Source organism: Rhinolophus sinicus, linkage group LG02 (genome assembly GCF_036562045.2).
Source record: "Rhinolophus sinicus isolate RSC01 linkage group LG02, ASM3656204v1, whole genome shotgun sequence".
In the NCBI taxonomy this organism is placed as follows: domain Eukaryota; kingdom Metazoa; phylum Chordata; class Mammalia; order Chiroptera; family Rhinolophidae; genus Rhinolophus; species Rhinolophus sinicus.
Window position 1 is genome coordinate 98,299,661 of NC_133752.1, and position 24,113 is coordinate 98,323,773.

The 24,113-nt window shown below is 35.8% G+C and overlaps 1 protein-coding gene and 1 pseudogene across 1 annotated transcript in view; both read left to right on the forward strand.

Moving 5' to 3' along the window:
* Positions 1-19,342, forward strand: part of YME1L1 (YME1 like 1 ATPase) — a 43,564-nt gene extending 24,222 nt beyond the window's left edge. Inside the window, exons 9-19 of the mRNA XM_019749130.2 lie at positions 3,981-4,071; positions 7,047-7,199; positions 7,770-7,902; positions 8,713-8,775; positions 10,524-10,636; positions 11,535-11,690; positions 12,282-12,433; positions 13,081-13,207; positions 13,301-13,374; positions 14,030-14,116; positions 18,879-19,342. Of these exons, the coding sequence (XP_019604689.1) occupies positions 3,981-4,071; positions 7,047-7,199; positions 7,770-7,902; positions 8,713-8,775; positions 10,524-10,636; positions 11,535-11,690; positions 12,282-12,433; positions 13,081-13,207; positions 13,301-13,374; positions 14,030-14,116; positions 18,879-19,022 (1,293 nt within the window). The 3' untranslated portion in view covers positions 19,023-19,342. The remainder of the gene's footprint in view (positions 1-3,980; positions 4,072-7,046; positions 7,200-7,769; positions 7,903-8,712; positions 8,776-10,523; positions 10,637-11,534; positions 11,691-12,281; positions 12,434-13,080; positions 13,208-13,300; positions 13,375-14,029; positions 14,117-18,878) is intronic.
* On the forward strand, positions 16,455-18,167 carry LOC109456702 (centromere protein K; annotated as a pseudogene).
* Positions 19,343-24,113: the final 4,771 nt, after the last annotated feature.

Here is a 24,113-nt window from a genome sequence, read left to right on the forward strand (position 1 = left end):
ATGGGACACTGTGTTGATGATAATTTGGAGGGGACAGAGGTAGAAAACAGTCTATTATCATAGTCCAGGCAAAGATGATGGTGGCTTAGACCAACATGGTAACAGTGGAGTTGGTGAGAACTGTTTAGATCTTTAATACAGATTTTGAAGGTAGAACCAAAAGTTTCTTCACAGATTAGAATGTATGGTATAAGAGAAAGAGGTGTCAAGAATGACCACAAGATTTTTAATTTGAACAGTTAGAAGGATGGAATTGTCATTTACTGAGAGAAAGACTGTGAGTAGACTAGATTTTGGGAACAAAGGTTAGGAATTCAGTTTGAGGTGTGTTATATGTGAGATATCAAATGAAGGTGTTGACTAAGCACGTGGATAGACCATTTTGGTCTTCCTGGGGAGGTTTGAGCTAGAGATAAAAATTATAATAGAGATTACATTTAGATGTATTAAGTCCATGTGTTTTCCTGCGATCATCAATGGAGTGAATATGACTAGAGAAGAGAAGAGGCCTAGATACTGAGCTGTAGAGCATTAGAAAGTTCAGAGGATAGAGAAGGAAGAATCAGAAAAGACAGAAAGAGCTGCCAGTGAGGCAGCTGAGGGTTGTATCCTAGAAGAAAATTTCCATGATGAGGGAGTGTTCAACTATGTGGAATGCTATTGATGAGCCGATGAGAATTGACCATTTTATTTAGAAATGGGAAGATCATTGATGTACTTGATAAAGAGCAATTTCAGTGGCAAAGCCTGGGGTTAAATCCTGATTACAGTGGGTTTATAAGAGATGGAAAGAAATTAAATGGAATAGGTGACTATAAATAATGTTTGAATTTTATTGGAACGGGTAGTGCATCTATTCTAATAGAAAATAAAATAGACATGTATAAACTGGTAGGTGGGATATATATGGGGGGGTTCATTGATAGTGGAGTCAGAATCAGTCATGAGCTGAACGAATGTGTGGACGGAAGAGGAGGTCTGAAATTGTGTAGGAATTAGGGAATGGATGGATTAGGGAAATAAAATATTGGTGGGCCACTCAAAGTTTGGGATCATGAATTTCTGTTGAGTCCAGTCAACACGAGTGTTTTCTTCAACTAATTAATAAGCAGTAGGGGAAGCATAATAATAGTGTTTCATTATTTGAAGGATTGATAAAGATTGTCTTGCAATTTAATGACCTGTCACAAGTGAATATGTTCAAGTAAAGGCAATGTAATTGTCCTTGAGGAACATTTTTGGAAGAAATTCTTCCTGCAGAAGGTACATGAAATCCATGACTTCTGGGGATTCTTCCACCTCTGAAGAGGCTGCTGATATTATTTCTGCTCTTCCTTTTCCCACACTCTAGTTCCTATTTATACATAAACTTTTTTTCAACCTTGACTCTTTGGGGAATAAGGCATCAGAAATTATCGCAATTTGATACCAAGCAGTCCTTTTCTTTGCAATTTAAATAGCTGTGAACCCTGTTGGAATTGCGAAAAGGGAACAATTGAGGAAGAGGTTGGTGTAGCAACTATTTGAAAACTAGGCTTACCAGTGCAGAGGTCCTTCTCGTTTTTTAGGTCTGCATCAAACCTGTGCATGGCTGTGGTCAGTGAGACAGTCTTGCTTTCTCTCTGCAATGTATATACTTTGTTCCTTACCACACATCTGGAAATAGGCCATTTCTGAGTACAAAGCCAAAGATAACTAAACATTAGAAAAAGGGGCCATCATAAGGTAGAGCCTCACAAAATTCTGTGCTAATATGAATAGATGTTTGCAAAAGTATATAGAGCAAAGTAATTCAGTAACATTTACCATAATAGATATGCCACTAGATGCAGTACCTCTGATCAACTTTACTAAAGTCTTAAAGAGCTTGTATAAGAATGTCATTTCCTTGCCCAGAACATCTGATTATGTAGGGATACTTTTATATATAGTTACCATAAAAATATTAATCAGGGCTTTTAGAGCTTTATTCATTGCCTTGATCCCTATAACCCTATTTCCCTCCATCGATTTTTATATTCTTCAACTGGGAATTATCTTGTCACAGAGGTTGGGGAGAGAAAATGTAATTTGAATAGAAAATGTAATTTTTCCTGTAGTTTGAAGTTATCCATTACCTTGACCGAATGGATGTGGTCTTCTTTTAGTACATCGGTATGTTTGAATATTTTTAAAAATTCTTTACATTAAAATATTTTTTTAGACATAAATTTTATTGAAGCTCAACATGCACTCAAAAATGCACAAATCATAAATGTATACCTCAATAAATTTTCACGCAGTGAACACAGCTCAAAAAAACAGAACATTACCAGAACCTCCCTAGTTACTATCTCTTCCCACCGCAAGGATAATCATTGTACTAATACCATACATTAGTTTGTGCCACTTTTTGAATTTTATATAAATGTAATACATTTAATGTAGGTATGGCTTCTTTCACCCAACTTGTTTGTGAGATCCATCCATGCTGTTTTGTGGAGTTGTAGTTCCTTAATCCTCATTATACAGTATTCTGTTCTACGAACACGATAACACTGTATATTTATTCTACATGAGACATTTGGGTTGTTTTTTGTTTGGTGTGCTGCTGTGATTATTCTTATATGTGTCTCTTGGTTAGCATACTTGTATGTATGTGTTTCTCTGGGTCTCCCGGAGGAGTGGACAAAGCTTTGCTTTTTTTTAACCATTAACTTTGTAAATGTTTTGGTAAATTTTTAATAACTTAAACAGGCTAACTATAAAGACTCTCTCAAGCCCATCAAAAAACCTGCTTACTCTTAATAATTTTTTATTTCCTGGAAATGGTCTTGAGAAATTTTCTAGAATTCAGAGGTAGTCATGAGTTTAATTTTAGATTTGCAGGATGCCCTCTGGCACAAAGTGTGTTTCATATTTTAGTGCATTCCTTCCCAGGCAGTTTTTAACCCTGCTCTGTGTACATGAGCTCTTTTTTTCTCACTGAGAGCCATTTAAAGTTGTCTAATGTAAGATTGCAGAATGGCTGCTAGTGAGGTGAATTGGATTAACAAATATATTATTTGGCCAGTATAATTTAAAATAAATAAATATAAATAAGTGCACACAAACACATTGTAAATTGGCAGCCAACGTTTTTAAATTGGAAAATTTCATCCATGAAAAGATTTTGGGATTTTTTTCCTTAGAAAATTTAATTCTGGAGGTCTAGATCTGTATTTCTTGGTAGAACCAAGTCCTGGGTTTTGGCCTCGTTAATGGACTTGTTTTTTAAATCAGCATATTGCCACCACAATTGTTTAACATCTGGCCATCTGCACTAATTTTTAGTATCATTCCGGCACTGAGTATTTTTGACTTTTCTAGTATGCTAATTAGGAAAATAGCTCACCATTTCTGATAGGCAGCTTCTGTAATCTTACATCAGAGTTTTTAAAGTTAAGCTAATGTTCTGCTTGCCATCTTAGTTGGCCATGTTGCACTTTATTCTCACTAGCGATGGAAATTCTTCAAAATTTAATATTTGGGCATGAAATCTTACAAACTTTTTTGCCACAGCCATTTACAAAACAATATCAATACACCATAATCTAATTTTAGTCACTGCCCTTTGGCATTTGTTAGGGACTTGAGTCATTTATAATCTAGTAGTAATTCCTTATAATGAAAACAGCCTCATAATCACAAATGCTTTCTAAATCAAATGCCATGACACCTTTGACTAGAATTTTGAATGTAACAGTTTTTATTAACTGGAGGAAGCACTTTTTCAAAAATGCAAGAAGTTAAACCTGGCTTTTGTTGGAATATGTAAGGAGACTGCATAAATGACAAGGGCCAGGAGAAAACCCTTTGTGTATTTATAAAGGGGAATTTTTGTATACTCCTTTCCCTGAAACAAAGAGACAAGTTAATTTCCAATTAAATTTATGCTTTTCAAAGAGGATGGCTTGATAATCTAATTATTTAAAATTGTTTGGTAAATTGTGTCACTTTAGGTAGAGGAAGCTAAACAAGAATTACAGGAAGTTGTTGAATTCTTGAAAAGTCCACAAAAATTCACTGTGCTTGGAGGCAAACTTCCAAAAGGTAAGATATCTTCCCTTTACTAGACTTGACATCAAGAAATATTATAATATATTACTAATTTAGTTTTTATCATTTTTTTAAAAGATTTTTATTAAAATATAACTAACATACAATATTATATTAGTCTCAGGTGTATAGCATACTGTGTTTCCCCGAAAATAAGACCTAGCCGGACAGTCAGCTCTCATGTGTCTTTTGGAGCACAAATTAATATAAGACCGGGTCTTATATGGTATAATAAATATAATATATAATATAATAGTATAATATAAAATAAGATAAGACCTGGTCTTATTTTACTGTAATATGAGACCGGGTATAATATAGCATAGCATAACATAACATAACACAACACAAAACCAGGTCTTATATTAATCTTTGCTCCAAAAGATGCATTAGAGGTGATTGTCCAGCTAGGTCTTATTTTCAGGGAAACGTGGTTATTCAACATTTATATACCTAAAGAAGTGATCACCATGGTAAGTCCAGCAACCACCTGACATCGTACAGTTTTTACCAGATTTAACTGATTAAAGTTTAGTTCTTAATTGCTATTTTATAAATAAGTGTTCATTCTGAACATACTGTTCTATAACCTTTTTTGGTAATTTAAAATTTTGTTATTTCAAACTTTATATGAAGTTGCAAGAATAGGACAGAGAACTCCATCTATACTCAACCCAAACTCAACAGTTTTTAAATATTTTGTCCTATTTGCTCATTTACTTTTCTGTATATACATGTACTTCTTAACCATTTGAGAGTAAATTATAGATATAATACTCCTTTATCCCTGAATATCTCATTGTGTATTTCCTAAGAATAAAGATATTCTTGTCACATAACCTCCAGTACAGTTATTAAAATTAGGAAATTTAACAGTGATCCAAAAACTATTATCAAATTCACAGTCATATTCAAATTTCAGCATTTATCTCAGTAATACCCTTTGTAGTTAGGTCCCCTCATCCTCCACCCTGCACCCCAGGTTCAGGACGCATTCCAGATTCACACACAACATTTAGGTTTTTCTCTAATCTCAAAAAATTGCTCAGTCTTTTTTTGTGAGGGTCAGGGTGGATCATTTGTGATCTTAAAGATTGTGTAGAGTACACACGAATTTGTAGAATGTTCCTCAGTTTAGCTTTGATGTTTTCTCAGTTACTAAATATGATTTTTAGTGACTGTATGATATTGTGATTTATAATCAGAAATATTTGTTCTTAGTCCCTGTTTCTGGCACCGAACTCCTAAAACTCTTGGAATTTTATAGTGAAGAGAGCAATAAAGGTTCCTTTTGTTATGTTAATAAGATAGCTTTTGGAACACACCTAAGGATGGGGTCTGTGCTTAGATGGTTGGAACATTTAGTCCCACCCACCAGTTCCTCCCCACCTCTGGGGAGGGAGAGGGGCTGGAGGTTGAATTAATCACCAATGTCCAGTGATTTAATCAATCATGCCGATGTAATGAGGCCTCCATAAAAACCCAAAAGAATGAGGTTCACTTGCCCTACACATCTCTTCCACCTGGCCGTTCCTGAGTTGTGTATGTTACAACAAACTGGTAATCTACTAAGTAAATGTTTCCTTGAGTTCTGTGAACTGCTCTAGCAAATTAATCATACCTAAGTAGGGAGACATTGGAACCTCTGACTAGCCTGTTGGTCAGAAGCATAGGAAACCACCTGGTCTTGCCACTGGCATCTCAAGGTTGGGGGAGTGGCCTCTTTACCAGTGGGATTTAATGCTAGCTCCAGGTGGGTAGTGTCTGAATTGAGCTGCATTGTAGGATACCCAGCTGGTGTCATAGAATTGCTTGTTGGTCGGTGTGGGAAAAATCCACAGTTGGAATTGGGTGCAGAATTGTAATGACTTTATGGTGTCCTTCTATATGGTTGTACAATACTTTAACCATTTACTTGAAGTTTTAAATTGTTTTTAATGTTTTATTAGTTAGCACTGGGGTGATCATCTTAATATCTCAAGGCTTTGCCCGTATTCTTATTTCCTTAGAACAAATTCTAGATTTATTCATTTGTTATTTATACATCATTGTAGATTCCAGTTCTAGAAATGGATTTGGTGAGATAAGGGGACACGCCTTGTTTTTATACTGCCCAGTATCTCTACTGAGAATGCTCAGTAGGACATAAAAATGTTTGCATGAATCTTTGATTATTTAGGGTTCATTTATTAAATCAATACTGTAGTATCATAGGGAACATATTTAAAACCATAAAAATAATGACATTCTTCTTTCTGATTATAAGGAATACTTTATAAATTCGTGGGAAAACCTTCAGGTACCAAGATTTGGTGATGATTTAAACCAGTTAGGAATCACAATAAGGAAAATACAAGGATAGTCTTCAGGGTATTTTTGACCTTCCTTAAAAAGAATTTTTTAATGCTAAAATACAGAATTAATACAGCTTTGTTGCCTTTTTTTAATGCAGTTTAGAAAAAGAAAAAGCCATGTAAATCAGGAAGTTTTAACTTGTTATGAAAACTTATTGCGAAATTTTTCAAACACGGAAAAGTTAGAAAGAAGGCTGTAGACATTAACTACCTTTTATCTAAATACTTTTCTTATACATCAGCTAAGAGTAAGGACATTGTCCTAAATAAACAATAATTTATCCTACCAAATAAAATTAAACACTATTTCCTTAATATCATGTATTCTTCCGTATTTTTTCAGTTTTCACCAGATGTTCCTAGAATTTTTTTAAATGCGTTTTTTAAAATGATACAGGAAAATGAGTATTGGAAAAGGTTCTGACATGGATCAGTTATTAGTAGAGACTAATATATTTTGCTGTGTTTAAAAACATTGGTCTTTTGATTTACCTTCAACTTCAAAATTATATAAATTAGTAATTATTTGTTTTATAGATTTATATCAGGATTTGTTTTTGTTTTTTAATTTAAATCATTCTTGTTTACTTTTTTTGTTGTTTTCTTTTTCTTTAGGAATTCTTTTAGTTGGACCACCAGGAACAGGAAAGACACTTCTTGCCCGAGCTGTGGCTGGAGAAGCTGATGTTCCTTTTTATTATGCTTCTGGATCAGAATTTGATGAGATGTTTGTGGGTGTGGGAGCCAGCCGTATAAGAAATCTTTTTAGTACGTTTTAATGTATCTTTTATACAATACTAATTTTTCTTAATTTCAGGGAAAGAGGGTTTTTTACCCTGTCTTTTCTACGTAATTAAGATTGTTAATCAGCTGAAATAGCCCTTGTGGGGTTCTGGGTTCAGGTAACTTAATTTGTGAGCTAAAACAGAGCTAGCTATGCTTTTCCCCACATACAGCCAGAAGAGCTAGTAGAAGTGTTAGATGCAGTTGGGGGCTACTGAAAAGCTGGGTTTTCTTGTTTTTGTTATTTTTATTTTAGTCGTAATTTCTGTAATATGTAATTAAAGAGTAATTAGCCTCAACCCTGATTGTATGTGATTTGTACAGCTAGGAAGAATGAATGAATGATTATTTTTATCATATATCATTCTTTACGGTATAGTTTTTTTTCTTCTGAGGCTACTGTTCTTCAATCAGTTAAAAAAAAACCTCCTTTTGTGTATTTTCTCCCTAACTTTTGTTGGTTTTTGACAATCTTACAGGTTTTTAATATTTATATGATTTTGTCCAAAAATGTTGATTTCATTAAACTTATTTGAATCTTTTCTGTTTTCCTAGGGGAAGCAAAAGCAAATGCACCCTGTGTTATATTTATTGATGAATTAGATTCTGTTGGTGGGAAGAGAATTGAATCTCCAATGCATCCATATTCAAGGCAAACTATAAATCAACTTCTTGCTGAAATGGATGGGTAATTGAATCTTCTTCTGCCTTTGGAATATGGTGATATATTTGGTAACATTTGAGAGACAGGGAAAATGTTAATATTTATAGGCAATAGCGTACTCCTTCACAGATGAAATCAAGACAAGCTCTTCTCAGTACTGTATTGTTTCTATTACTAATGGGGTAATTAATATACCAACTCCTTTTAACTGGTGATAGCTACATCTTTTTTCATTTATTGTATTATGACAGGAAAGCAGTGATTCCAGCTGAGACTAAGTAGTCTGTATGGAGATGTAAAGGGAGAGTACACTGGTCTTTATACAGTTTGGCTAGCTTTGAGTGATGTGGTAGGTAAAAAGCTTGCATCAGTTTTCATAATATGGAAAACAAGAGGTGGGTTTGCTTTGAAAGAAGCAGAAATGTTTGCTTTGAAAGAAGCAGAAATGTTTCTCAAAGTCATATAAGATATTCTGGAACCAAATAGGAAGTCTAGGAGCAAATCATTTCAGTTGGTAAAATTGAAAATAATTTTTCAGAAATTAGTCAAGTACTCAAGCTTTTTGTGTCAGGTCTTTTCCTAAGTAGAGCAAATATTGTGCAGATATGTCATCACAGATGTTTTGGTGATTTATTAGTAACACTTTTATTGAAGTATACTGGCCTAACATTTGTTATTAGTACTTTTAAAAAATAGAGATATCATTTGGTACATAAAAAGATCGATCTTTTTTCTTTGCTGTTAATTAAGATTAATGATAAACAGTTTTGTGTAGAGCATTTTTGTGTCTGATGTTTTAATTTTTAGTGCAAAGGTACTTTTTTTTTTTAATAGTTTTAAACCCAATGAAGGAGTTATCATCATAGGAGCCACCAACTTCCCAGAGGCATTAGATAAGTAAGTATTAAAACAAATTTTTGTAGACTACTGATACATACTGGAATATGGATGAACTTTAAAAATGTTATACTAAGAGAAGGAAGCCCATCACAAAACATCACATGTATTATATGATTCCATTTATATGAAATGTCCAGAAGAGTAAATCCATAGCAACAGAAAGTAGATTCGTAGCGTGTTTCCCCGAAAAAAAGACCTAGCCAGACAATCAGCTCTAATGCGTCTTTTGGAGCAAAAATTAGTATAAGACCTGGTCTTATAGTATAATAAAATAAGACTGGGATATTATATTATATTATATTAATTATATTATACCCGGTCTTATAGTAAAATAAGAGTGGGTCTTATATTAATTTTTGCTCCAAAAGACTCATTAGAGCTGATTGTCCGACTAGGTCTTATTTTTGGGGAAACACGGTAGTTGGCAGAGGCTGGGGAGAATGGGGGGTGACTGCCAGTGGATGTGGGTTTTCTTTTTGAGGGTGGATGAAAATATTCTAAAATGAGATTATGGTGATGGTTGCACAATTTTGAATATATCAAAAACCACTGGATTCACTTGAAATTCTGTGGTATGTGAATTATATATCAGTAAAGCTGTTAAAAGAACCTGACAATTTATGTATCACAAAATTTGAGTGTGTAGGGCATATTCTTTTTTTTTTTTTTAAAGATTTCATTGGGGAAGGGGAACAGGACTTTGTTGGGGAACAATGTGTACTTCCAGGCTTTATTTCCAAGTCAAGTTGTTGTCCTTTCAATCTTAGTTGTGGAGGGTGCTGTTCAGCTTCAAGTTGTTGTCCTTTCAGTCTTAGTTGTGGAAGGTGCAGCTCAGCTCCAGGTCCAGTTGCCATTGTCTAGTTGCAGGGGGCACAGCCCACCATCCCTTGCAGTAGTCGAACTGGCAACCTTGTGGCTGAGAGGATGCATTCCAACCAACTGAGCCTTCCTGGAGCTCAGCGGCAGCTCAGCTCAAGGTGCTGTGTTCAATCTTAGTTACAGGGGGCGCAGCCCACCATCCCTTGTGGGAGTCGAGGAATCGAACTGGCAACCTTGTGGTTGAGAGGATGCGTTCCAACCAACTGAGCCATCCGGGAGGCAGCTCAGCTCAAGGTGCCGTGTTCAATCTTAGTTGCAGGGGGCGGAGCCCACCATCCCTTGTGGGAGTCGAGGAATCGAACTGGCAACCTTGTGGTTGAGAGCCCACTGGCCCATGTGGGAATCGAACCGGCAGCCTTAGGAGTTAAGAGCACGGAGCTCCAGCCGCATGAGCCGCTGGGCCTGCCGTGTAGGGCATATTTTTAAAATAAAGTTTACTGTAGTTTAAAATTTTTGTTGACTTTATTATAAAAGTTATTCACAGTTTCATTTGATCAAATAGTTTGTCTTTGCCTAAGACTCTAGTTTAACGTTCTATACTTACAGCAGTTAAGGTGGGTGTGTAGCTTTCATAACAGACTGCTGTAGAATTATTTGTTCCTTGACTGACTTGCATATTTTTATTTCTGAGGGTTGTGTACTGTCCAGATGTACGTGTATGTGAACCTTAGTTCTGCCTTTTGGTTATTGAAACTGTTATTTGAGCCATGTTTTACCAGGATCTGTATATGTGTGTTCAAAACTCCATCTAACCTCTGTTTGCCACTGTCTTTCCATCCTTTTTTTAGCGTATTAGTCCTGTTTATTTTTATCTTCAGCATAATCCACTTATTAATTTATATTTTCTTTTTGTATTCTTTCTTTAGCGCCTTAATACGTCCTGGTCGTTTTGACATGCAGGTTACAGTTCCAAGACCAGATGTAAAAGGTCGAACAGAAATTTTGAAATGGTACCTCAATAAAATAAAGTTTGATCAGTGTAAGTCTAATTCAGTGATACAAACATTGTTATCTCCATGAAATGGTAATACATCAATGCACCCTGTTTGTGGTCCTTACTTGATAAATGTATTTAAAGACCAGTTCCTTTATGTGTCCTTTTCCCCTTCCAGTTATGGGTTCTCTTAAAAAAAAAGTCCATTTCTTAATTAGTATATATGTAGGAGATTTTACCATTCTGAATCCCAATTCTGAAGAAATTTCTTTTGAGTATTCAGTTAGACAGTACTTGGAGATGTAAAAAATGGTTTTTAAGATGAATGTAAAATATAAAATAATAGAAAACACACCTGTTTATTATGAGCATAGTACCTCCTGATAAAATCACTTTGGGACCAAAAGAGGGGAGCACGCTGTAAAAGAAACACATGGAAATATGGACCACCTGAGTAAAAAAAGCAGCTATTAAAGCTGTGGTATTTTCAAAGATACCTGAATCAGTTTATAAAACAAATATGTTTCCTAAAATAAAGGGAGCTTTGATATCCAGAGTATTTCAAGATGAAATTCAGAAAACAACATGTTGTCTATGAATATGCTTTTATGAATTTGTGGTTAGGCCAGTAACAATATAGGTCATAATTGAAGGTATATAAATTATCATCTGACAGCTCTACATTTCTGTTTTTTACAAACTCATTTAAATTTAAGAACTTTTGCGGTTTGTCCCAATGGCGATTTTAATGGCATATTTAATAGCAATTTTAGCTTTTGTCCCCCTTTGAATTTAAGTAAAGTAAGTTTTTCAGTTTCTTTAAGATAAATATTTTAAATTATAGTTCATGATAACTTATCTTTTTTTTCTTTTGGAACGTGAGTTCTTTGTGAAAAGCTTTCTATTGGCTGTTTTGAAATTTTAATATGTTCTATCTACATAGCCGTCAATCCAGAAATCATAGCTCGAGGTACTGTTGGCTTTTCTGGAGCAGAGTTGGAGAATCTTGTGAACCAAGCTGCATTAAAGGCAGCTGTTGATGGAAAAGAAATGGTTACTATGAAGGAACTAGAGTTTTCCAAAGATAAAATTCTAATGGGTAGGTTTTCTTTTTTTTTCCTGTCTTACACTATTCATTGTGTTATAGAATAAAGTCTTCATGTGGGGGAAAGGTTATAAAAAAGAAAAGTGCAGGAACATGAAAATATATACTTAAATATAGCAACATAGTTTGGCCTCTTACAGAACAAGTATAGCTTACATGATTACACTTTTGGGGGGAATGAGTGCCCATGGTTTTACTTTTGTCTGATATTGCTGATGAAAGAATAGTTAGTTTTACTTTTTTCAGTATTTAATTTTTATTTTAAATCTTGAATTGGTTTCGAAACAGGTTAGTTATGACATTCCTGTTAAATTGGAACCTCATTTTCTAGAAATAGAATTAAGCATTCTCTTGCTATATGGATTAAGATGATAGTTGTAACAATTTTGTATTTCAGTTGATAGATTATATATGTTGTAGAGTCAATTCTACTCAGTTATTAGAACTTTTACTCTGTTTAAACTATTAATGATGATATTAAATCATATTTCTCTAAGAATACTCTAAGAATGACTTTGAGGCAAATAGGTTTCATTAATTTAAATATGTCTGGAGTATTTCATCTAATTAAATGTTTGCCTTTAGGGCCTGAACGTAGAAGTGTGGAAATCGATAACAAAAACAAAACCATCACAGCATATCATGAATCTGGTCATGCTATTATTGCATATTACACTAAAGATGCAATGCCTATCAACAAAGCTACAATTATGCCACGAGGGCCAACACTTGGACATGTAAGTATCTTGTAATTTTTCTTTGCTTCCAAATAGCGCTGCCCAGAAGCTTATGTAGGAAATTGCTGATGAAAACATTTAAAAAGAAAATTCAGCTACATTCTAAGTTTGTTGGTACTTTTTTCTTAATCTCTCTGAATCATCTTGAAATCACAGATACTTGTGAAATTTATGTGCTAATTAAGAATATCCTTAATATTTTGGATATTATATATTTACATTATGAAATTTAATTCTGGAATGATAGCAAAGAATAATTCTTAAATATATAATTGCTCTCTTCCCCCCAGAAAGTAATTATGTCCTGGCTCAATAGTTTTTTTAAGATTTTTCTCGAGTACAAGTTTCATGCTCCCATCTTTCTAATTGTGCACATTTTAAACATTTTTGTGAAATGGAGGATAAAATAGTCATATTGCAGCATACTCTACCTATTATTTATAAAATGAGCTGTTCCTTTGTAAAGAATTTTCCTTATTTTATAAATTGCTGGTTTTGTCATCAATCACCTGACGACCATCTGTACTAAATGTCTTTGAGCTTTCAGCATCATGGTATTAATAAGGTGTGAGAGCCAAGTGATAATTCTGGTTATTAACTTAAGTGTTTCAAACTGTGTCTTCATTTTTTCCTTTTCAATTGTCTAGGTGTCCCTATTGCCTGAAAATGACAGATGGAATGAAACCAGATCTCAGCTACTTGCACAAATGGATGTTAGTATGGGAGGAAGAGTGGCAGAGGAGCTTATATTTGGAAGTGATCATATTACAACAGGTTGGCTATAAAGAATGTCTTTAGTTTTAATTGTATTTGCTGGTTTAAAGATATCTTTATAAATTGAGTTCTATGTATATTTTAAAATTTTAGGTGCTTCCAGTGATTTTGATAATGCAACGAGAATAGCAAAGCGGATGGTTACCAAATTTGGAATGAGTGAAAAGGTACTGGCTAATTTTAATCCTTCCTCATCTATCAAATGATATGTGCCAAGTGTCTGTGAAAGAGGGTTCTCATTATAAACTGATAGCATTTACTTATCCTCTGTTTCATTCCAAATGAATTTGTCCCACTTACACTAAACTAAACCTTATTTTTCTGAGTAATCAAATGTAGCACTCTTTCCATTCTAGCTGCTCGAACAGGTAATAGTTATTACTTAATGAGTTAACCAAATGATAAGACAAACTCTCTTTAGCCTTTTCTATTCACATGACATAAAAGACGTATTGTTGAGCTTGCCATACTTTACCCTTTTCACAATTTCACTTTCCTGCATTACCACTGTGGTTCCATGAAGCAGTTCTGTTACTTTGAATTGTGGATTTCTGGACTTGGAATAGCTGCCAAGGTTTTTCTAAGAAAGTACTCAGAACCATACTTAGGATTTTAAAATTTCTCTCTTGCTCACACTTAATTTTAGTCTCATACTTTTGGAAGAATGATAAAATTTCTTTGCCCTTAAGGGCATTTTTATATTGAATTTCTTTGTTGTCCCACTGTAAAATGTATTTCCCTAGGTATAGGGTAGTACTTCCTCTGTTAACATTTATTAGTATTTTGGGGTTTTTCTGTTCACTTTTTTCCCTTTCGTTTTAGCTTGGAGTTATGACCTACAGTGATACAGGGAAACTGAGTCCAGAAACGCAATCTGCTATTGAACAAGAAATCAGAATCCTTCTAAAGGTGATGATCATATTTTTCTGTGCTTCTTTATTTAGTCATACTGTGCCTAAGTACAAGATAGTGGGTGTATCATTGCAACCACGACTTAAATATGTTGTTAGAGAACCCTGGTCGTAGACTCGGTCTGTGCTTTATGCTTGCCGTAGCCTAAAATCAGATTATATCAGTGACAATAAATACTCAATTCTGTAGCTGCAAAGCCACAAGAGGTATTAGAGTGGGGGATATTAATTATTGAGTTTTTACTTTCCCACTCTTGACATACATTTAGTCAACATATATTATTATTTGCTTGTGCCTAGCAGTGTGCATGTGCTGAGAATACAGAGTAAGCAAAACAAAGGTCATTTTGAGTGCATTGTCCAATACAGATTAGGGTGAGATCATGTGTAAGAGTAGATTCAGTAAGATCAGTTAGTAGGTACTATGGTAATCTAGTCGTGGTAGAATGGATGCTTGGGTTAGGCTGGTCACAGTGGAAATTGAGAAACATGATGGGTTCGTGAGATTCTGATGTAGTGGAATCAAAATGCTTTTGTGATGTTTTTGCTGAGAGAGCTGTTAATTAAATTTAAAATACAATTTTTTTAGATTTCTGCCTCATGCAACTATATAGTTATGCCATTTACTGAGTAAACACTGGTGATGGCTGGGAAGTGGGCAGATCATGAGTTCAGTTTTATAAATGTTGAATTTCAGGTGGTTTAATGCAGATTTGAGGTTGGGAGAGATTCATGGGTCTGGATATGTGTTCCATTTGGGCGTGCGTGAAGGCAGGTCTTGGAATGGAGAAGACTGAACTGAGTGCCGGAAGTCTTTAGTGAATGAGGATTGTAATTCGGGTAGTAGATGACACAGTGAAGGATGTTGGGTAGGGCTATAGTCAAATAGCATGAACTTCAAAGGAATAGTGCTGGATAGAAGAGGGTAGTATAGTAATCGTCTGGAAGTGTTGATGGGAAAAAAGAGCTCGCCTCTTTATCCTGAAGTGTCTGGGATAAGAGTGAATAAATATCTGCCACTTGGGGGCCTCGAGAAAGCAGTCTTCCCAGGAAGGTCAGTTTTTGACTAAGAGAGTGGAAGAAATGCTTTAAAGTAGTTAACAATGTGGGAAAGTTTATATAATGGAAAGATTTAGAAGGTGTTTCAGAAGAAATCTCTGCCTTCCCAGAATCTTCTCTCTCTTTCCCTTACTGTTTATGTTATTCTAAGCAAATTATGTATACTCTAATACTCCTAGAACATCAGAAATACTTTCTTTGCTGTAATACATTTTTGAAAACTCAGAAAACTTGAATCCTTTCTTTACGAAATGATTGGAAAGGCAGTAGGTCCTATCTCCACTAGATGGCAAGCTTATGTTGTTCCTAAGGAGAAATGATTACTAGTTAATAGTATTTTAGGTTCTGATGTATATGAAACTTAAAAGTGTAAAAACCTAATAGTAATCTTAACATGTTGCAACATAAGGGTTTCATCCCAAGAAAGTTTTTTAAGTTATTGCCAGTTTATCCTTCATTTTTAGCTATAATCTTCTATAATTTATTTCTGATATTTTATATATTTGCTTTGATTATTTCCGTTGATGTGAGGGTTTTGTTTAGAAAGTCTAATGATGTCTATGTTTAATAATTATATTACGTTTATATGATCTATGCTTCTTGGTGTTTGTAAATTCATTTTTATATTTTCCACAGTTTTGTAAGGGCAAACAAAAATATGATTAAATACTCAAATATTGGTAAAATCATTGTACAGACAGATGTTGAGACACTGCCAAAAATGAACTGTTAGTATGGTTATTGATGAACTGATTAACTTAATCTAAACTCACCTTTGGAAAGACAATTGAAGCTTTTAAGTGGGTTGCAATAAAAGTGTGAAAATCAAGGATCAGCTGTAATAATACTATTACAATTGTCAAGTGTATAGACTACCAAGTAACAGAAGGGAAACGTAGGTCTTTTCCGGTCCTTCTAGATTGAATAAATTGGTGAAATCAAGAGGCAAAAGGAGCAAACTTCCTTTCTTTTCTAGCATATATGCTAAATAGAGAAATAGATTTCTATGTTCACAGGCTTTATTTAAAAAGCAGATAAGTACAGAGTGTACTTTAATTTTTTAAAGTAGCTTTTTGTGTAAGGTAATCATTTTTCTGTGTGATAGATTTTGAGGTTAAAAATGGAACGTTTGAAAGTACAAAAGAGTTATCTGTGGGAACCAAACTTTTGAATGCTTTTACATTTTAGTCACTTGCTGCTGGGGCTGGCAGCTCCCAGGATATGGAGCTACAGCTGTGGTGGTGGCCCCTCACCTCCCCAGGACTGGATAGCCCACATCCGCCAGGCCTTGAGTCCCACTCTTCTCTGGCTCTGGAACCTCGCAGATAAGGAAACTGAGGCACAGATAGTTTAAGTGACTTGCCCAAGGTCACGTGGCTTTTTTTCTTACAAGACTAAGAAAAACAGAAGCCACATGTCAGTGAGCCAGCAAGATCTAGATCCAGATAATGCTACATACAGTTGTAGAAGATGTTGCAGATACTAAAGAACTTATTAAAAAATGTGAAGAAATGTGGAAAGATATGGAAGAATGTTATCAGAAGTGACATTTTTCCTCAGTTCTTGTCTTCTTGAGGGAAAGAATTCAGTCGAGAGACAGAGTTTGTGCACGCATAGGACAGCAAGAAGTTTGTTAATTAATAAAGCAAGTACACTCCAAGACATGGAACGGCTGACCCACGGGAGGGAAACAGTCTCCTCCCATTATCTCTATGGGTAGAATTCTCTCCCCCTCCCTCGCCAGCAGCTTTCTCCTTTTCTGCTGAGTGTCCTATCCTCCCTTCTTGTTCACAAGGTTGTTTCCCAGGGCATAAGTGTGAACCTCTCCATTTCCTGTGATTTATTTGAGAAGTCCATTAAAAAGCCAGCTAAACTAAAATGTATGGTTCTGGAAAGCAGGATGTACATTCTGATTAGTGGGATGTTTCTACTCCCTCTCTGACATTTTTCCTTCTAATGACCTTGATTTAGGGGCATGTGCGAGCCCACTATCTTCTCATAATTCTTTAGGAAACCCTGCTATGGGAGGCTAAACCGAAATGTCTTGTTCTCAGTATCCTGCTGAGCAAGGTATTTGTGCTCCCCTTGGTTTTTAGTATCCTGCAGAGCAGGATATCTGTGACCCAAGTAAGAGCAGCTGCACGGGGTCTCCTAACTAATGCTTGTTCCCTCCAGCTCATTTCTACCTTTCTACCTACCCTATCGTTATCACGTGTTGGAACAGAGACACTCCCTGGTTCAAATGTTAAGCTTTCATTATTAATTATGCAAAAGCAGTTTTTGACTGCTGAATTCAGTCAATGGTAGAAACTCCTGAAATAATTCCATTGAATGAAGAAGTTCCGGTAACATTAGGAAAAGAAGAATTCCAAAAATTGAGACATTATCTTGAATTGGTACTATCTACTATTCAGTCAAAGAATAAAAAGTTAAAGGAAGACTTGGAAAGGGAGCAACAGTGGTTGGATGAACAGCAACAGATACTGGAATCTCTTTGTACCACGCAATGAATTGAAACCTCAGGTTGTGACCGTTACTGAACCAAGAATCTTTAGAATACTCATGATACAAAAGAAAATAAGGAGTAACTATTGATTACCTTGAGTGAGTGTAGACCACTTTCTTCTGCCTGATAGAAATGTTTAAAAGAAAAAAAAAATATTCAGGAATCAACTGCACAGCTGATAACACTGCATGTAATGTTAGAGATTATTTTAAATAGATTATTTGTTGTTCCACATGATCCGTATGTCAAAGTCAGTGATTCTTTTTGGGCACCTTATATAGAGCTGCTCCTACTTGAAAGAATTGCCATACAGAAGATCCAACCTGAATAAGATTAGAAGCATTCCACCAGTAAACGGATGGTCTCTTTTGCACACAAACCTTGTCATTCAAAGATAATGGAAACACTGAGTATTACTTGAATAAAGAACATTATTTGCAAATCAAAGAACATAGTCTTTTTCTGTTATCCTTAAAATGACACGTGGCCATCTACTGTTTATTTAAGAACAGTCCTTTCACAGTATGGTTAGTGCTTGTTGTTTTAAACTGGATGGACAACGATGCAAGTAAAAATATTCTAGACTTAATCGTTACAAAACATTTAATGTACCTTCTGCGGTATTCTTTGGAAAATTCTTTTCTAATTTATGGTATTGCTAATGTAATAGTTTTCTTTTGAAATTTATGACAGTTTCTTTTATGCATTTTAAGTTCTATTTGGTGCTTACCTCCATTAAATTTAGGAATTATGAAAAGGCCATTTAATTTGCAGATGGTTTTAAAATTGACCTTGTATCTGATGTAGAAGGAAGCATAATTTTAAAGTATTTAGTAAATCTGTTCCATGTATACTGCCTTATCTCTAGGTTTGTTAAAAATTTAAATATAGAAAGATCTAATGGATAAAGGTAGTAGAAAACTATTTTAATGTGTGTCATATAACAAGTGATATATATTAAATCACTTTGATTACCTGTTAATTACTTCAAAATAGTGTTCATAAAATTTATTAATCTTTGTGACTCTTGTAAATAAAATTCTCTTATCTAAAAATTACAAATGCTTTATATTTTATAAATAGAAATTATTAAATTGGGCAATTTTAGGGTTCTTAAAGTTTTTTCTTTTCTCATTTATGGTTTTTGCATCTCCTAAGTTTTCTGCCTCTTAATATACCTGCTTTTCTATTTCAGGACTCATATGAACGAGCAAAACATATCTTGAAGACTCATGCAAAAGAGCATAAGAACCTAGCAGAAGCTTTATTGACTTATGAGACTTTGGATGCCAAAGAGATTCAAATTGTTCTTGAGGGGAAGAAATTGGAATTCAGATGATGACTCTTGAAAAGGATGCATTGTTGGTTTTACTGCAAGAATATAAGTAGGATTGCAGTAGTCTCCTTTTGCGACGCTTTTCTCCCATTCTTAACTTGGGTGTGAAACACTTTGTCACCCTTTTGTCACACTTATCTAATTTTGGTTATTCTCATGACACCTATTGCAAATTAGCAACCCATAGCAAATATGTTAAAGAAAAATAAAGAACTATCAGGATTGAAAACAGCTTGTTTGAGAAATGTCAATCAGTTGTTAAGTTGAAAATAATGATTTTATGGTTGGTTTCTCTACTAGATGTGAATAAAATTGTGCCTTTAGCTCCTTGGAAGTATTTTTACATAGCAAAGTAAAATTGTTGGATTTTATTTCTAGATAGTACGTTTATGTTTGATAAGGAAATGATGCTGTTTGGCTGTTGGTAAACCATATTTCTGCACACATCAGGGGAAACGTCATTAAGATGCACTTAATTATGCTCCAGATTGTCCATATATAAAACGGGCATTCTTGACTTGGCATCACTCAAAGGTGTGAAACTCTTTGTCACCCTTTATTTTAAAAAACCCTTGTTTTTAAAAAAATCTTTAAGAGTAGAGAATTGTAAACATATGGATATAATCGGAATATAAATGATTATAGACTTTAAAATGCACCTTTCATCTTCATGGTCTTTTGGGGGAGGTTGAGAGAATTTTAATACATTCACCAAATAAAATGAAGGACAAGAACACTAGACACAACTTAAGACAATTTAGAATCATAAACAACATGTGAGGTAGACTAGTGAAATTCACCAAATTTTGGTTAAGAAATTTTACAGCAGTAAAGGAACATAAATGCCACACCTTTTCTAAAATTCACAAAAAACATTTGCATAAATTACAGCCAAAATGTTGAATACAACATTCTCATTTTAGTTTACATTCAGTATTAACCTGTGTGAATTGTTATGACATGACAAGGTTCAACAGGTCTATAGATCAATTATTATTGAGGTCGAGAAAACACATTCATACAAGGCTCGAGTGGAACACACCAAGGTATCTATTAACAAATTGTGGTGTCCTGTGCTTGTGCAATTTTATCCTTAAAGAAGAAGGACCTAATATTCTTTAAAGAATTATACTGATAAGGTGATTTTAAAAGAGTCAAACCTTAGTAAGATGAGCATTGAAAAGAGAAGCATGTCAGTTTGAATTGTCCATCATTGGGGTGATGGTCTTTTGGCTTTATTCTGGTATTTCTCTTCCACAGGGTTAAATAGTATTGAAGAGATTATAATCATTTGATTTTTCAGAGTGCAGCCCTAACTAATATGGAGTACCTGCATCTAAAGTAACTATATTAAAAAATGTCCTTCAGACTATGAAGCCATAAAGCCAGAAGAAACGCTGCAAGATCATCTGCCCCAGGTACAACTGTTTAGAATTATTTGAAGTATTTTATTTACCCTATGTAGTAAATATTGTTAGAATATTGCACAAGCAGTGGATTTCTTGATATCTTCTGCATTAGGCCCTTTTCAGCCAAACAGGAACAATTGAAATACATTCATATCTAAATCAACCTGCTTCACAACGTACCTCTTTGGCAAAAAATCTACTGTACTGAAATTGAGCATTTTTAAAACCTACATAAGGCAGATCCTCTTTGAAGAATAATTAAATTGGCTTTAATGGAATTGTTCATTCAAAATGCATTTAAAACATAATAAGTAGCTATATTAAAATCGAGATCAAACAATTTTCAGATTACTACATTCCATCTTTCACTAGCTGTCGACTCCTTGTTATCACGAGCTAATAAAATTGGTCATTTAATACTGTTTTAAGTAAATGCAGGTTTAGTAGGCCCCCTCTTGGTACTTTCAGGTCACAAATAAGGCATCAATTTAAGTAACAGTAGCCATTTTAAGTGTAGATGAAGTGATACGTATGGGCTAATGAGAAAGATGTCGAGATTCTGTGAGGAGAATGGGAGTAATTTAAGAGCAAACTTCCTATAGGCTTAGTTTTTCTAGTACAAAAATCTGTTCTTGATTAAAGTATATGGTGAGATATTCGTAGAAACTTATGCCTCCTACTGTTGATACTGGGCAGACCACCCCCTGCTGATTTTAATGAGTCAGAGAGACTTTTAATGGAATCTTCTTCCTTATAAAAGAATCACTGGTGTAGGATTAAGTAAAAACAGTTCTGTCTCTTTCTATGGCTCATTTCCTATTTCAGCAATTTTTGTGTTGTGGTCAGCATGTGGCAGCTAAAATATCATTCAGTGTATCTTTTAAGTTATCTTTGCTTGAGTCTCTGAAAGGAAACAAACTAGTTCCACTCCACACAGCACCATGCCCTGACATGTATTAGGTTGGTGCTAAAGTAATTGCGGTTTCTGGAATTTTTAACCTTTTAAACCGCAATTACTTTTGCACCAACCTAACAGCTCTGCTTGTGCCAACTGCGTAATTCCAGCATCCAAATGGGGGTTGGTATGGGGTGACTGCTGAAAGCTTAATTGGCTCAACTACTGAATCAGGTTTTCCTTGTAGAAGATGAATCACTGTTCCGTATTCTCATAGACATGGTGTGCTTGGAGAATGGAAACAAGCAAGGAGAAGCTCTGTGTGCACACAATGCGTGCTCTGCATTTACTGATTGGTTCAGGTTAAATAGTCAAATGTTTAACTCCTGTGGAAGTTTTGCCAAAAGTTCAATACATAAAGATTATAAATCTCTAACACTGCACAGAGTCAGGCAAAGCTACTTTTTAAAAAATATAAATACCTTCTACATTCTATCAGACCCCTAAGTAATAGTGTACTAAAGTACAGATCTGAAGAGAAACTGAGGGTTCAGGTCTCAAGCATAAATCTTCAGGTAATTCCACACCAGTGGTGTGAGTCACATGTGACACATTCAGGCTAGCTGGTGCTGACAGCTTTCCTTCTAACAATGCAGTAGAAAAAGCAATGTAAACTCCATGTTCCTTCTCCAAAGTATATCCTTACCAGCCTCCGTGGACAGACCATGTCTCACGTAATTGTATTGACTGTCTAGAGTAGAGTTAACCTGGATGTAAGGTCCTGAAATTGGAACTGAAGGAGAGTGATGCCCCCAAAGCCCTGGGTCAGATTTGGGGTGTTCTTTGGAGAACAAATATATTGCTCTTTGCTCCACAGTGATTGTACTTCAAAGGGAAAAAATCCCAAATATTTCTGCCCCATCCCACCCAGGCACCCCTTTACTATTTTTGGTCTCTTCAAAAGTTCATACATGACGTCCAGTAAGAAAGTAAAGGGTTTGTCATCACTACTGTTAGCAGTTTGAAACTCATCCCAGAGATGGAACTGCCACTTGTCCTCTAGTTCTAAGCAAACAGTTGTTTGGCATAAGGAGCTTCTCTCTTGGCAGGTGACACACAGGGTAGCACCTTTTAGAAACTTAAATTTCTTAAGATCACCTACAGAAGAGTCACAGAGGTACGAGAGGAGTCTACTGAAAAACAGCCCTTCACAGTTGACATTGCTGGAATGGCGTCTGGAGCTGACGTAGCACATGGCCACCTCCGGTCCAATGTTCAGGTCACAGTTAAAGGTCAAGATAAGGCTCTTGTTGAAGTTACGGGTGGCTTTGGGGAAGAGCGTATGAGGCGCGCTGAGGGAACTCCTGGAGAAACTACACAGGGGCTGCAGGAGTGTGTGTTCACTGTCAGGAGCCCGGCATGCTGAAGCTCTGACACCACGATCAGTGGTCTAATGATAAAAAGTCCCTGTGCCCTTGATCGTGAACATGTTACTTCATGAGACCGAAGTTTGAACTTATTGAAGCGGCAGATGAGCAGATAGATGCAAGCCACTACTGTTCTCAGGTGAAAGCGCCTTCACTGAAATAGCTGAGGAAGTCTCCAGTACCTTCTGGGTTAAGTCTGTGTTAAGGAGAATGAAGTCATGCACGTGGCACCTGGAGAATGGGGCCTGCAGGCTCTGGGACGTCTGCTTGCTGCTCCATTTCTGTATGCCCAGGATTGCGTAGTGGACAGTTTGGTTTTTCAATTTTTTTATTGGGGGACAGTGTGTTTCTCCAGGACCTATTAGCTCCAAGTCATTGTCCTTCAATATAGTTGTGGAGGGTGCAGCTCAGCTCCAAGTCCAGTCACCGTTTTCAATCTTTGGTTGCAGGGGCGCAGCCCACCATCCCATGCAGGAATTGAACCTGCACCCTTGTTGAGAACTCACGCTCTAACCAACTGAGCCATCCAGCCGCCAATGTCTGATGTTGTTTCAATATGCTGTAAGACTCTTGAAGGACACATTCTTACTGGAAACTCCTGCCTCTTGGCTGGCTGGTCTGTTCCTGAGCACTGTGGATGTTCCACACGACACACGAGTTGTTCATCACAACGATGAATGGCCAGACACTCAGGCGTTTAACTCCCAGCTCTTCCAGGCGGTTCCTGTCCAGAGCTGGCTGTGATATGACAGCTCCTTAATGAGAGACCTGGCAGCACCCACGCCTGTGTTATTGAACAGTGGGAAGCACCAGCGTGACATGGTTGGGCCAGTACTGGTGGTACAGGGGCATCTCATGTCCTTTGCCACCAGAATATGCAGGTGGCTGATGCCCTCCATGGAGGCAAAAAGGTTTAGGAGTCCATGCTCGTGGCGACCCCTGGAAGGAGTGCAAATCGGGCTCTTGACCATATTCATATTCTGCTTGTCTGAAACCAGGAGCAGCCGCGTGCTCTCCAGGTGTGTGTGCCCTGCTTGCCGGAGACAAAATGCTGGTCTGGATTTTTTAAAAAATTTTTTAAACATTGCTATCATTCTAACTAATGAAATTTATTTCAGAATAGCAATATTTTGTTAAACAAGTAACATTTCAGCAGAACTTAAGCTCCTCTTCAAACAGACAAGCAAGTCAATCTCCCAAGATTGATAAGTACTGATGACTAACCCCAGACTCAGGTTTGCTAATTGCCTTTCTCTTAAGCCTTATTTTAGCTCTGGTTTTCCTCTTGTGCCCCACCTGGGATCCCCATTGAACGCTTTCTTTCATACCATGGCCAGTTATCACCATGATTTTTGTCCTTTTG